The sequence below is a fragment of the Phascolarctos cinereus genome, unplaced genomic scaffold (genome assembly GCF_003287225.1).
Source record: "Phascolarctos cinereus isolate Bilbo 61053 unplaced genomic scaffold, phaCin_HiC Scaffold_4;HRSCAF=312, whole genome shotgun sequence".
In the NCBI taxonomy this organism is placed as follows: Eukaryota; Metazoa; Chordata; class Mammalia; order Diprotodontia; family Phascolarctidae; genus Phascolarctos; species Phascolarctos cinereus.
In genome coordinates, this window is record NW_027555847.1 from 225,080,818 (window position 1) to 225,095,310 (window position 14,493).

At 41.9% G+C, this 14,493-nt stretch overlaps 2 protein-coding genes and 1 pseudogene across 2 annotated transcripts in view; 1 reads left to right on the top strand and 2 right to left on the bottom strand.

Moving 5' to 3' along the window:
• MMD2 (monocyte to macrophage differentiation associated 2) overlaps positions 1-3,748 on the bottom strand; it is a 106,574-nt gene extending 102,826 nt beyond the window's left edge. The window contains exon 1 of the mRNA XM_021008424.2: positions 3,312-3,748. Within this exon, the coding sequence (XP_020864083.1) occupies positions 3,312-3,358 (47 nt within the window). The 5' untranslated portion in view covers positions 3,359-3,748. The remainder of the gene's footprint in view (positions 1-3,311) is intronic.
• A 4,503-nt stretch (positions 3,749-8,251) lies between these two features.
• On the top strand, positions 8,252-8,664 carry LOC110223151 (dynein light chain 1, cytoplasmic pseudogene; annotated as a pseudogene).
• A 3,563-nt stretch (positions 8,665-12,227) lies between these two features.
• The window catches only part of LOC110223113 (uncharacterized), a 37,678-nt gene continuing 35,412 nt past the window's right edge, over positions 12,228-14,493 (bottom strand). The window contains exon 3 of the mRNA XM_078152934.1: positions 12,228-14,356. The gene's annotated coding sequence lies outside the window, so the exon portion shown is untranslated. The remainder of the gene's footprint in view (positions 14,357-14,493) is intronic.

Consider the following 14,493-nt stretch of genomic DNA (forward strand, 5'->3'; position numbering starts at 1 on the left):
TTAACATCAACCAAGCAAATAAACATTTGTTGAGTGCCTACTATGTGCCAGGCATTGTGCTAGGTCTTGGAGATGCAAAGGCAAAAATGAAATTATCCCTGCCCTCCAGAAGCTTACTTACATTCTACAGGGCAAACTCCACATAACAAATGAATATATACAAAATAAGTGCAAAGTAATTTGAGGAGGCACGAGTGTGGGGGGAAGGTCAGGAAAATGGCATTTGAACTGAGCTCTGAAGGAAATGAGGAATTCTAAGAGGTAGAGGTGAAAAGAGAGGGCGTGGCAGGCATAGAATATAGCCTACACAAAGATATGGAGATGGGAGATTTGCATCTGAGGACAGTGAGGCCAGTTTGAAGGGCTCGAAGGGGAGTAATATATATATACAAGACTGGAAAGGTAGATGGAGCCAGGTTATGAAGGGCTTTAAATGCTAAAAGGAAGAGCTGGTACTTGTGTTGGAGGTAATAGGGAGCTATGGGAGTTTATTGAGCAGGAGAGCAACACAGTTAGACCTTTGCTTTAGGAATGTCAGTTTAACATCTGTGCAGATGTAAATCCCCATGGTAAAGATGGAACACAACCAACAATATTATCTCGGACTAAACACTTGATGTTGAGGTCTTTCCCTGGGTAGAGGAAACCAATAGCAATAGAGAGTAGGAGTGATGGGGAAAGTAGCCCAAGAGGCAGGGAAAAGGAAGTAGACAGGACGGTGATGATACTTACTTGCCAATTTTGTCCAAAGTAGCTACACACACATTATCCGTTTCGCAGAAGAGATGGTGTTTTAATTACTTTCTAACACATCCTTTCACTGTGGGAGCATTCCCTCAGCTGCTGCAATCCCAATTCCCTTCAGTTCAGAGAAGCAATCACCGGGCAAAATCTGCTGGGGAGCCAGCCAGTCCTAGTCTCCAATTTGCCAGATGTATAAGCCTGATCTAGACACACTCCTTCATCCCAGCAACCTCCAAAGTTGCTAGGGCTCATCAAAATACAGCTGCCTCTTACTTGCCTCTACAACAACAAAACACAAAGCATGCACCAGCTTCTCTATGGGTCATATTCTAGCTTAAGGGCATTTTGTTAGCAAAACAGTAGGAAGTCCCTACTTCCCTGGGACCCTCTTAGCAATCCAACAATATTTATTAGAATCATGAAAACACAGAATTAGGAATAACCCATTAGTTAATTTAATATCTCCCTTGTGCCATTAGGCAAATGGGCATCTAAGATACCACAGGCCAGAAATGTATGTGATCTTTGAAAGATAATTCTTTTCAAATTGCACCTATGAAAGCAAAGTAACAGAAGGAGGAAGCAAAGGGATGTACATGGAGTCAAGAATCTGGGTTTAAGGCTGTAGCACTTAGCACTCTATGACCTTGGATGTTACTTTCCCCTCTCTCAGCTTCAATTTCTTCATCTGTAAAATGGGGGAAGGATGAAAAAGTTTAGACTAGATGCTCACTTAGGTCATTTTGTGGCTCTAAAATTCTGTTATTTCATGGTAATTACTTTGATTTCACAATTTCCTCCCCCTAAATTGCATAGGAGGAAAAGAATTGTGGAGGAGGGCAAAGGAAGCTGGATTATCTCCAACCTCCCATACATTCTTTCATTCAGTGACACTGGCCTTATTACACTGTTGCTCTATTTCCTAACTCTGGGAATTTTCATTGACTAGACTCACCCCTGACCTCTACCCCAAGCCTGGAATACTCTCACTCCTCATCTCCACTTCCTGGCTTCCCAGCTAAAATCTTACCTTCTGTAGGAAGCCTTTACTGATCCCCCTTAATTCTAATGCTTTCTTCCTGTTGATTATCTCCAGTTTCTCCTGCATATATCTTGTTTGCACGTAGTTATTTGCATGTCGTCTCCTTCATTAGACTGTGAGCACAAGGACTTATCTTTTTCCTTTCTTTGCATCCCCAGCACTTAGCATAGTGCCTGGCATACAACATAGCTGGCAGTTAAAACATTGTTATTATGGACTGACTACTCCAGCACCTCTTGAATCCTTAATTATTTCAACTAAAAACTGCCCAATCCTTTTACTTTTCCAACTTTTTCTGTCTTGTTACCTAGATGGAGGACACCAAAGAAAAGTTTTCTAGTGAAACATCCACCCCAAATCAACAACAAGACGTCTCTGGCATTCCCACAGTTGTGACCTCTTGCCTCCTGCCATCAGGAAGTTCAGTAGTAACTCACCCTGAAGTTGGGCAAAGTGATTGTTTCCCATTTAATATCTTTTCCCAAGCAGGATTTTTTCTAACTTTTTCTAGAAACATACTGTCGAGGTTTTCCTATTGGTATTAACTAGAAAGAAGAATTATTTAACCTTTCTTTGGGTGACAGTGGAAGAAACTTCACTTGCTTCCAATCAGTTTTCCAATGATGTCATTCTAAACACCAGACATTGATACACTTTAAGAATTTGTCTTATAAACAACAGACTACAGCATCTTAATGACAAAAGAATGATCTGTCTATCCACTAATTTCCCCTTAACATCAGGAAGAATTAAGAACATCTCCTTAGTAAGAATACATATTTTTACATCGATTCACAATTATGCCCCAAAACTCCTTCACAATTTCCAGGTGAAATAGCACGCTCCAATCTCTTGAGGGTTTCCAAAGAGATGAAAACGTCAGCCATACCTTTAGAGAAATCCTCCCAAGAACGTCACATAAAATGGTACCTTTGAGGACATGTACAAAATCTGATCATGTCTCGTATCCTTAAGGTCTGAAGTTCTATGGAAGGATCCTATGTCTTTTGTCCTGTATTTTTACTCCTGCTTTTGGTTTTCTTTGAGTCTTGTGGTATCTAAATAGGTAATATCTCTCCCTCCCCCCTCTTTTCCCCTCTCCTCCAAGCTCCAGAGAATTAAGCATAAGTTAATTCAAGATCTCAAGGAAACGATTTTGGATAGCTCCCTCTGCTCCTATGCCTGGCAATCATACTCTTGAATCCAACATAATTCTCTTAGGTCCCATACCTTCCCTCTATATATCAGAAAGAATTTTTTTCTCCCTGTTTTAAACAATTTTTCCTTTTGAAATTCTTAAGAGTGATGGGAAGTAAGATAAAGGATGAGTATAGGAGCCACACTCACATCCCAGATAAACCTATTCTTCTCAAAGGATTCTAGACTCCCTGGGGTGCAGCCCCACAAGTGTCTTCCTCCTCTCTTGAAGTGAGGAAGGCTTGGCCCTCACCCGTACCCCAACTGTTAAAGGAAATTGGGCGCGGAGGAGGAAGGGGATTGCTAGGCATGCAAATGTCAGCTTTACCTTGCATATTTTGTCTTTTGAAAATCCAGGAGTCTGGATACGAACATCTTTGCAGTTCCATCAGAATTCTGCTCTGGTGCAAGTGAAGAAGGAAACTTGGAAGAAGACAGAGAGAAAACCGAGGAGGGGGGGAGCAAGGGGAGAGGAGACGGCGGGAGGAGGGAGGGGGGAGGGAAGTGAGGAAACAAACCAGGGACGGAAAGAGCTTAATTCAGAAGAGCAGCGGGTTAAAATCCTTGGCGCGGGTTCGCCCGCTCAGCAGCAGGTTGGGGGTAACTATGCTTTCTCAGATTTGTGGAGTAGAAGGAAGAGGAGCAACTCTTGCCTCTCCAGCTCTGTCTCTGTATCCACTCGGGGTCGCAATTCCCTCTTTAATCTCCATCCCTCCTCCCCCTCCCCCGAAAGTCTGTCAAAGGCCCTTCCACCGAGCAGGAGGAGAAGGGAGGAGGGAAAACACTGGAACCGGAGGGAGCTTAGTAGCCCAAGCCAAATCCCAAAGCAGATGGTGAAAGAGGAGGGACCCGGGAGGAAGGGGGGACCCCGCCCCTACCCTCAGATCGACACCAAGGAGCGTAACCAGTCCAATCGATCGCCTTAGCCATCTCCGGCGGCTTTAGCTGGGCTATAACCACAACATCCCACACCCCCGCCCTTTGGAAGTGGGTATGCAAATTTAAAATGTAGAGATGCCTTTGGGATACTCGTCATCCCAGACCTGTAGCCAGGGGCTGGTGGTGCAAGGAGCTCTGTCTAGCCCCCTACCCCGGAGGGTCAGCTGCTTAGGTTCAGATGGGTGGGGTTGGGGGTGAGGATGAGGGAGCAATGGATCTCTCCCATGCAAACTCTTTTTCCTCTTGACAATACACTATATCTGTTAGGCTTCGCTCCCTGCACAGCACCCTCCTACCCCGCAGCCCCTCCCTACTCCGATACACTCTCCAGCAGACTGCCTGCTGTGAGACAGCACGCTCCCAGGGCCCCTCAAAGAGACGGAGGTTGATGGGGAGGGGAGTTTGGAAGTCATTGTCCCTGTTTACCCCTCCCTGGTTTTGGACCTCATCCTACCCCACCCCCAATCCCAACCTTTGCCCATCCTTGCGTAGAGGATGATTCATGGGACAGAGGGGAAACCGTCCGCGGAGATCCAGAAAGAATGGAGACGGGAAGCAACAGTTACTCAGGCCGAGCTGGGGACAAAACCTGCTGCTTCAGAGGGATTCCCCCTGGAGCAGGCGTCTACTTCTACTCGAAAATTCAGCCTTCCGTGGAACCTCTCACCCCAAGACCCCATTTTTATCCCCCTATCTTGCCATTACATCGTACTACCTCATTACAATGACTTCAGATGGGATTGATGGTTGGTTGGGTACCTACCGAGGATCAGCTCAGAACAAAGCCTGTTCTGCCTGTACAGCTCTTGAGGGGTCGCCCTTGCTCACCCCGCAATATTAGCTGCCTCATCCCGGTTTAGAGAACACGTGGAGGATGAGTTCAGTGTCTGACATATCCCCTGCCTGAGGACTAGCTCTGCCTGAGCAGAGTGAGGTGGGGGGGGTAGAAGGGTGAAGGGGGAGGCTGACAAGGGGTGAGTGGCGTGGAGTAGGGGGCAGGGAGTGCTAGTAAGACCGACCTCCTTAGCCAAAAAAACTGAAAAGAAATCAGGAAAGGGTCTGAGTGGTGAAGGGCTTTGTAGGAGAGATGACAGCCTGCCATCTCTATTTATATTTTTAAAAATCTGAACAAATCTTTGCTGAATTTTTCCCCACTTCTTTTAATTCAAAGTCTGCAACTGCCCAGATCTGGGGTCCATTAGAATTAGTCTTAAATTTAGGTTTATGGATCTCCTTTCCCCAGTGTTCCTCCTCCTTATATTTGCTAATAACATACACACAGGCCTTTCAAGTTTACAAAAAGCTGCTATAAATATGTATTATCTAATCCCCATCCCCCATACACATATGAGAGCAGTGAGTTGGTAAAATGAGTATTATGTTCATTTTTACAGATGAGAAAACAAGCTTAAGAGAAGTCAAAGAATCTAGAACCCAGATCCAGAGCCGGAAGGGACTTTCCAATATTTAGTCCAACCTTTTCATTTTACAGAAAAGGAAACAAGGTTTCCTCAGGGAAGTTAAGCAACTTGCCCAAGGTTGCAAAGGTATTGTCAGAGGCGGGATTTCACACAGGTCTTCTAACCTCAGAGCTGGGGCTTCAGCTTGCTTTCTGAGATCTCAAATTCTTCCCCTTAAAGAGAAGATGTTTCTTTGTTGGATTCTCCAAATTAAAGTGCTAGATAGAGGAGGCTGAAGAAGAAACAGAAAGGTTTTTTTCTCCAAAATGTTTTCCCCCTAAGTCATTGAGTGAACATGGATTTATGGAGGCAGAGGTGGGACAAAGTTGTTAGTGATGAAGTACCATAAAATAATAAATTATTAGAGCTGGAAAGAACCTTAGAAAACATCTTGGCATCAGAAAGCCAAGGCTGGAAAACCAGCTCTGCTTCTCACCACCTTATGACTTTGACCAGTTATTTAGCATCTCTGAGCCTCAGTTTTCTTATCTGTATCCTTGAACTGTCCACCTCATTGCAAGGCAGTATGATGTAGTGGAGAGAGTCAGAGCCTCTGGGTTTCAAATTCTTCTCCTGACACTTCTTGTCTATATGACCATTGGTGGAATTCCTTAGTTTCCCTATACCTCAGTTTCTCCAGATAGGACTACATGTCCTCTAAAGTCCATTCAATTTCTATAGTGATGCTTACAGGATTGTCATGGGTAAAGTATTTTGAAGTCTGTAAAAGTGCTATATGAATTCAAGCTAACATTCTTTTACTAGTAGGATCTTCTTATTTGACAGAGTAGAAAACTGGGGCTCCAGGAGGTTTAAGTGACTTGGACAAGGTTACCCAGCTAATTGGTGCCAGAGCCAGCTCTAGAACCAGCTCTCTTGACTTTCAGTTCAGTGTTGTTCTCATGAAACCAATCTTTTTCTTTCTGATTTTTGGACATCTATGCACATCTTATTCACCCAGAAAGTAGAAGAGAGGACTAGGCATAACTCAATCTCCCATGATGCTCTCTCTGGACTATCTACTGTTGTACCTCAGTCCCTCTCTCCAGATGTTTTACTCCTGAGGGCCACCTACTCTGCAGACACACCTTCCACTGACCTAGAAGCACACCTGCTACTATAGTCCAGCTTTTCACTTGGTAAGGCACGATGGAGAAAAAAATCCAAGGCTTCCGTTTTTAACCGACATCAATACCTTCTCCCTCTGACTCAGTTCCTCTCCCCAAATTTCAAAGGAGAGTCAACATTCTGGTTAACAAAAGTAAAAGGCTTATATACTAACCCACTTGGCTGCCTTCTCTCTCCTGGTAGTCTTGCCCCAGTCCCTGTGGATCAAAGATCTTTGCCTTAGCATCAGCTCACAGACAGCAGACAGGCAGGTAAATGGTGTTAGGACTGTCTCCAATGAGAGAAGCTGAGGAGCCTTGCTGACAGTTCCCCTGAGAGTTCCCTCTCCCTTGTTATCCCACTACTCCTTTCCTGTTACTTAACACAACTTAACATATCATCCTAAGCATTTTTTTTTCTTTAGGAGAATCAGGGCAGGCCCTGGTACTATGCTAGGGAGGATACCTGAGGGGATACCTAAAATGAAGATCGAGCACAAAAATAGATTTTTTAAAAAATTTTTGGTTCTGAGGGCAAAAGATGTTGCATGAAAAATAAGTTACTATTTTTAAAACTGGAATCCAGTTGTTATGGCAACAGAGGGCTCTGGAATCATGCTGCAGAGTCAAGCTCAGACAGTGGCTCAGTCTGGTGACCAGTCACTAGCAAGCTCTGAGGTATGCCCGTGGGATTCATTTCTTACCTACACAGGAATTTAAAAAATAAGCAGAGCATCTTCCTTACCCCTCTGAAGGAAGACTGGCATGTATAGTGGGGCCCAAGCTGATTCTCTAAATATCTTTTCTCTCCAGGATATATAGATTCATCTCCTTTACCTGATAGTGCAACTATTTTTCTTTCACTCAAAAGATCTTTCTTTATTCTTAGGATTTAGAATTAGAAGGAAATGCAGAGGTCTGTTAGTCTAGTGGTATCAAACTCAAATAGAAATGGGAGTCACTAATCCATATATAAGGATACCTGTGGACTGCATATTGACTTAGTTTTAAAATACAATGTTATCTATGTATTATTATTTATTTTTCTAAATAATTCCCAAATACATTTCAATCTGTTTCAAGATGTGCTAGGGAGTATTGCTGCCACATGTGGCCTTCAGGCTGCATGTTTGATACCTCTGATCAAGTCCAGTTCCTTCTAAAGTTATCTAGTTTCATATACTCTGTATGTATCTTGTATGTACCCATTCATTTACATGTTGTTTTCTCCTTTATTTTTATTTACGTGTTTATTTATTTTGAGGCTAGCGCTCCCCATCTCACACAGGCTGGAAGGTCCGAGACTACTCATGGATGAACTCATTACTGATTTGCACCTGCTGTTTCCGAGCTAGGCCAGTTCACTCCTCCCTTAATCAGCTTAGTCCCATTCTCCTCAGTCCAACACATAGCATCTGGCGGTTCACTCCATTGGCGATAGAGTTAGTATAGATATCCAAATGGCTTAGAACTCCCAGGTTCAAGTGACCCACCAGCCTTAGCCTCTCTGTAGAAGAGATTAAAGGGGTGCATCACCACTCCTATCTTTCTCCCACTTTAGAAGGTGAGCTCTTTGAGGAAAGGGACCTGGCCTTTCTTTGTGTCTCTAGAGCTTAACAGAGTGCCTGATCCATTCCAGGTGCATAATAAATACTTGATGGAGACATGTTTTGGCAGCAAAAGGACCTGCTGTGTCAGAGCACCTGAGTCCTTACCAGCTGGGGCCTGTCAAAGCCCCCAGTTCTTCATACTTGAGGCACACCATGTGTGACCTCAAGGCCATAATAAAAAATTCAGACACATCAGAGGAGATGCAATCGGACTCTATGGAGTGTGCTATTAAGCCTTGGAGAAGTATAACATATAAAAGGACATAGTAGTCCATATCAAAGAGAAGTTTGAAAAGAAACACAATCCCACCAGGAACTGATTTGTGGGAAGAGGTTTTGGCAGTCATGTGACACATGAAACTAAGCACTTCATCCATATCTACATGGGCCGAGTTGCAATTCTTCTAGTCAAGCGTGGTAAGAGCAGGACTGTACTTACGCACTCAGTGATATACCATCCACATAACAAAGATCCCAACCTAGAGACTGAAATCTTCAGCCTTGCCATAGGGCCATCTCAATCTTTAAGCCTTTCAAGTGTTATTGTTTCTGTTATTGCTGTATAGGGCATCCTATGTGCTAATTAAAGTAGTTATAAAACACTTTGCAACTTTTCGTAGGGGCAAAGAACTGGAAACCAAGGAGGTGCCCATCAAATTGGGGAATGGCTAAGCAAATTGTGGCATGTGAATATAATGGAATACTGTTGTGACATAGGGAATGACAAAAGAGATGGCCTTAGAGAAACCTGAGAAGACTTGTATGGACTGATACAGAATCAAGTGAGCAGAATGAGACCAACAAATCACACAGCCATAAAAACATTGTAAAGACAACTTTCAAAGACTTTAGAACTATGAACAACACAATGACCAGCCTCAGTTCTAGGCAACCCATGATAAAAGAGGTAATGGTCTCAGAGTTCAGAATGAGACATACATATGGCCAATGGGCTGATTTGTTCTGCTCGACTATTTATATTTGTTACACAGGTTTTGTTTTTCTCTTCCTTTTCCCATGGAAAACTGGGAAGGGGTGGTGAAGATGGGAAGGAGATAAAATAGATTTTTGTTCTATGAAAAGAAATTAAAATAATTATCAAAATAAAAAAAAATACTTGATGTTTGATTAATTGACAAGAAAATAGAGTCCCAGAGAGGTACAGTGACTTGCCAAGGTCACACCAGTAATAAATGGAAGAAGCAGGATTCAAAACCATGTCCTTCTGCTTCCACATCCAGTGCTTTCTTTATGACCCCACCTTCCATCCCCCCCTTTTCCTTGTTCTCAGCAGCTGAAGATGTCACTGACTTCTCAGGAACAAAGCCATGCATCAGTAGAAGCTTCCTCCTTACTGCTTATTCCCAAGCTATCCTTCTCCTTTGCTAATCACAAAATGAGCTTCCTTTCTCAAAGACAGACAAAAAGGACCTTTTGTTATAGTAATTCAATTTCTTAAGCATTTACCATGTGTCAGGCTCTGTATTAGTTAATGTGGACAAAGACAAAAATGAAAATAGTCTTTGTGCTCTAGAAATTTATTTCTACTGATGGAAGGGAGAAGGAAAGAAAAATATGTATAAAGATATGAAAATGAAAAATATATAGAAAATAAATTTAAGTAATTTCTTAGAGCCATGGAAAGTCTTCCCAGGCATGGGCCCTGGAGGAATGCTACTTGAAGAGGTGGTCCTTAAGTTGAGTCCTGAATGGGATGAGGGACTCTAAGAGACAGAGGGGAGGAAGACGGAGTGCATGCTTGATGTGGGAGCCAGTCTGCACTAAGGCATAGAAATGGGAGACAAAATGTTGTATGGCTAGAATAGCAAGTGACAAAGAACTGGATACAAAGTGGGTGCCTTTCCACTAGGGAATGACTAAACAAATTGTGTCATATGAATATATAGGATGTCACAAAAATCTCCGTATAATTTTAAGCTTTAATAGCATGCGGTTCTGCACTAAGACTTTTGGGACACCCATACTGGGCCATATAAAATGTTGGCTGTGGAAAAGTGAAAGCAACTTGGGAAAACTTGTGGGAACTGATTCAGAATGAAGTGAGTAGCACTGAGAGAACATCTAAACAATGTAAAGGAAAACAATGTTAAAAGACATCAGAACTCTTATCGGCACAGTGACCAATTATGATTTCAGAAGACTGACAGAGAAGCAGGATTCCCTCGTCTTCATAGAAGGGTGATGGAAAATAGGTACAGAATGAAGCATATATTGTTAGACATGACCAATGTGTTTATTTGTTTTGTTTAGTACTTTGTAGCAAGGGAAGATTCCATTGGAGGAAGGGAAATTATGAGGAAATGACAGATATATATATATATATAATATATATATATATTATATAAAATGTGTTTGTGTATGTTTCTGTATTTATATATATATATATATATGTATATATATATATATATATATAAAATATATATAGAGAGAATATAAAATATTTGGTTCAAAGAAGAAAAGTAATACAGGCCTCTTCGCCCAATATGATGGCCTTCAGATCAATTTTAGCACGTAGAGAGAGAAGGGATAATAAGCCATCATAATAACTGTCAGGGAATCAGTGTGGAATATTAGATAGAGCACTAGACTTGGAGTCAGGAAGACTCGGATTTCAATTCTGCCTCAGACCCTTACTAGGATTTTACTAGCTGTGTGGCCCTGGGCAAGTAATTTTATCTCCAAAGCCGAGTTTCCTCATTCTTAAAATGGTAATAATAACAGTACATACTTCACAGGATTATTCTGAGGTTCAGATGAGATAATAATAATGCTATTATTATCCAGTCATGTCTTACTCTTGGTAAACCCATCGGGTGTTTTATTGTCAAAGAAACTGGTGTGGTTTGCCATTTCATTCTCCAGCTCATTTTTGCAGATGAGGAAACTGAGGCAAACGGGGTTAACCAACTTGCCCACAGCTAGTGTCTGAGGACAGATTTGAAATCAGAAAGATGAGTCTTCTTGACTCCAGGCCCAGTACTCTATTCACTGGGCCAAATAGCTGCCCAATAACAATAATAATACTAATAATAACAATGATGATGGTGATGATGATAGCTAGTATTTATATTAGCACTTTAAGGTTTGGGAAGAATTTTACAAACATTATCTCATTTTATCCTCACAACAATCTATGAGAGAGGTGCTATTATTATTCCTATTTTAAAGACAAATTGAGTCTGGGAGAGGTTAAATAATGTCTCCATGGTCATATAGCTGGTATGTTTCTGAGGCTGGATTTGAACTCAGGTCGTCTGGACTCAAAGTTCAGCACTGCATACCTTTACCATCTGGTTGCCTGCTATTAAAGCTTGAAACTACACTAAGAATTTTGGGACATCCTATATATACAAGATAATATATGTAAAATTCTACATAAATGTTAATGATTATATAAAAAGAATAAAAGAAATAATTAAAACAAATCAGTTGAGTGGGAAATGAGACCTTAAGGATACTCTTCCTACCCACATAAGTGTGTGTGTGTGTGTGTGTGTGTGTGTGTGTGTGTGAGAGAGAGAGAGAGAGAGAGAGAGAGAGAGAGAGAGAGAGTGAGCACCTAAAAGCCCCTGATGGGAAGTTTGTACATGGCAGGTCTGCCAGGTAGGGTCAGGCAGCTGGGCTGGACTAGGTCTGGGAGGAGCTCAAATAGATCATAACCACCTGCAGAGAGGAAACATTCCATCTGGTAGCTTCTTATTTTAACTAGTGATTTTTGCTAACTTCACGTAAATGTAAATAAAAATCGCACTATCTTTTGAAAATCAGTATTGAAATTTTTCTACTCTCTACATTTCAGTACCGTCATTCAGGATCACAGGATTACTAGTTAGAGCTGGAAGGGACCTTTGAGTTCAACCCTTCCATTCTACAGATGAGGAAACAGACCCTGGCAGGAGAAATTACACTCATAGTCACACAAGTAGTAGAGCTAGAATTCAAACCCAGGTCCTTTATGCCAAATCCAGTACACTTCCCATGGCACCATACTGAGTTTGGGTTCTGTCAACCTTCCCATTTGTCCCTGAGATTCCACTTCCCTCTGAAGCACACTGTTTTCCAAAATCCTTCTCTTTAAGGAAATTTTAAGAAGAAAACACTCAAGATCTATCAGTAAACATTTATTGATCTCCTACTCTCTGTTCAGTCTTGTGCTTGTGTGGTTTGTCCTTTGTTCTCGAAGAGGACCATGACATCAGGAAGATGAATCCATGACTTGCAAGTGAATTGGATTTGAGTGAATTTGAGACTGTGCTCAGTTTTTCCTCCAGGGCCATCTGGGTCCAGTGGCCAGATGTAGATCAGGACAACTGGAGACTGCCCGGGATACAGTGGAAGACCTTTTTAAGCTAAGGCCAATCTTGTGCTATACATTATGGAGCATACAGACAATTGTACAAAGCAAGGCCCTGACCTCAAGAGGCTTACAGTCTAGTTGGTAGACGAAAATACCATTCTTGAAATAAATGAAAGCAATATAAGAGAATATATAGTTAAATTGACTGATGTGAACCATACTATTAGAACTGAGAACAAGAAGGCAAATCAGTGAGGACTAGAAGAAGTAGACAAGGCTTCACAAAGAAGGTGGGATTTGAAGCTGACCTTTGAAGTTGCCAGGTGAGTCAGAGTAGCACCACCACACTGACCACCATCTCTGCTCAGACCTCATGGAAACAGTCCAGAATCCAAGAGCCTTGGGAATAGCAAAGCTTCCAGTCCAGTGTCCTTGGTCACATCATGGGAGAGGCAGCCTGGCAATTACTCCTGCAGGCACTACAGACACAACTGTGGAAGACCCAGAAAAGAATGTTTTTGCCACCAAAGTTCTTGGCATTGCCACATGGCTTAACATCAGACACTGACATAATTTTATCAGTGAAAATGACATTAAAGAAGAGAAATTACGATCTGTCTTGCTGTTGTACCTTAAGGACCATAGGGCTCCTTCATCTTGTTCATAGCTGAAATCTTCCACATGTATTGTCTCCTCCCTTATCATGGTTCCCCTCTCCCAGGGTTTAACTTCCCTCCAAACCCTCGATAGTGGCAAGGCCCAGATACTCTGCAGGATATAACCCCTTCTTCTAATGAGACTGCACTTATGATCCAATTGTCTGCTATTGTCTGCCCCTTGGCCTCCAGCTGAATTTTTTCTAGGTTCAGTTTACTAGTTATGGCTCTGGGTAACATACTTCATATAAAATAAAATTCTGATAATATCCTCCCAGGGCTGCTAGGCAACACAGTGAAGAGAGTACCTGACCTGGAATTAAGAAGACTCATCTTCCTGAGTTCTGGCCTCAGACACTAGCTGTGACCCTGGGCAAGTAATTTAACGTTGTTTGCCTCAGTTTCCTCATTTCCTCATTCTGTAAAATGAGCTGGAGAAGGAAATGGCAAACCACTCCAGTATCTTTGCCAAGAAAACCCCAAATGGGGTCATGAAGAATCAGACATGACTGAAACAACTGAACAACAAAAATATCCTCGCAGTAAAAAAATTTTCAATGCTCTTATAATGCCTACCACTAAATAATACTGGACTTAAAAAAAAAAGAACTCATGTTTTCAGCTCAATTTTATTTTGAAACTAACAAAATTACAGGTCATTTAGAGTAAAGAGTTAGGCCATTTGCTGTCAATAAGAGCTTTATGATCAAGAATGATATCAGATAGGTTCCCCTCCACTTACAGGATACTTCATAACAATTTTGATTTTCCCCTTTACTTACAAAAACTGGTGTTTTTTAGAGGATTGCTCTAATACATCCATCACGTTTTAACTGCAGCAATTTTACTTCAGCAGTTTTGCTGGAACTGTGCAATTTTCAGAAATTTGGTAAAACAATATACATTGCACACTAGAATCACTAGAAACCAACCCAAAGAGGAGACATTATCATCATATTTCTAGTTATTCTGTTTGGGTGTTTGTACTCAAGCTAGGTGGGGAAGGAGTGTTTGTGTGTGTGTGTGTGTGTGTGTGTGTGTGTGTGAAGGTGGAATTATAAAGTCTGGGAGAGTCAGGAGTGTATCCTAGAGAAGAATTAAGACATGGCTGGCCTGGGCCTTCTCCTCAAAATGGAAGTTCTGGAAGGAACCAGGCAATCAAAAAGAGAGTTCCAAGGTCTAAGGATACTTCCAATGTGTGAAGTCCAGAGGTAAGGTGAGTTTTGAGGATGAAGAGATTTCAGGGGCATGGTAGAGAAAGTCCAGAAGAGTCAGGAATACAGCCTGAAAGGGAATGAAGAAGAGCTATTTTGCACACACGGCTGGGACACAGGACAGCCAACAGATTATCCATCCTACATTATCAAACTAGATCATCAACTAGACATATCAACCAGAAGGCAATTTTCTAGTTACGTGAT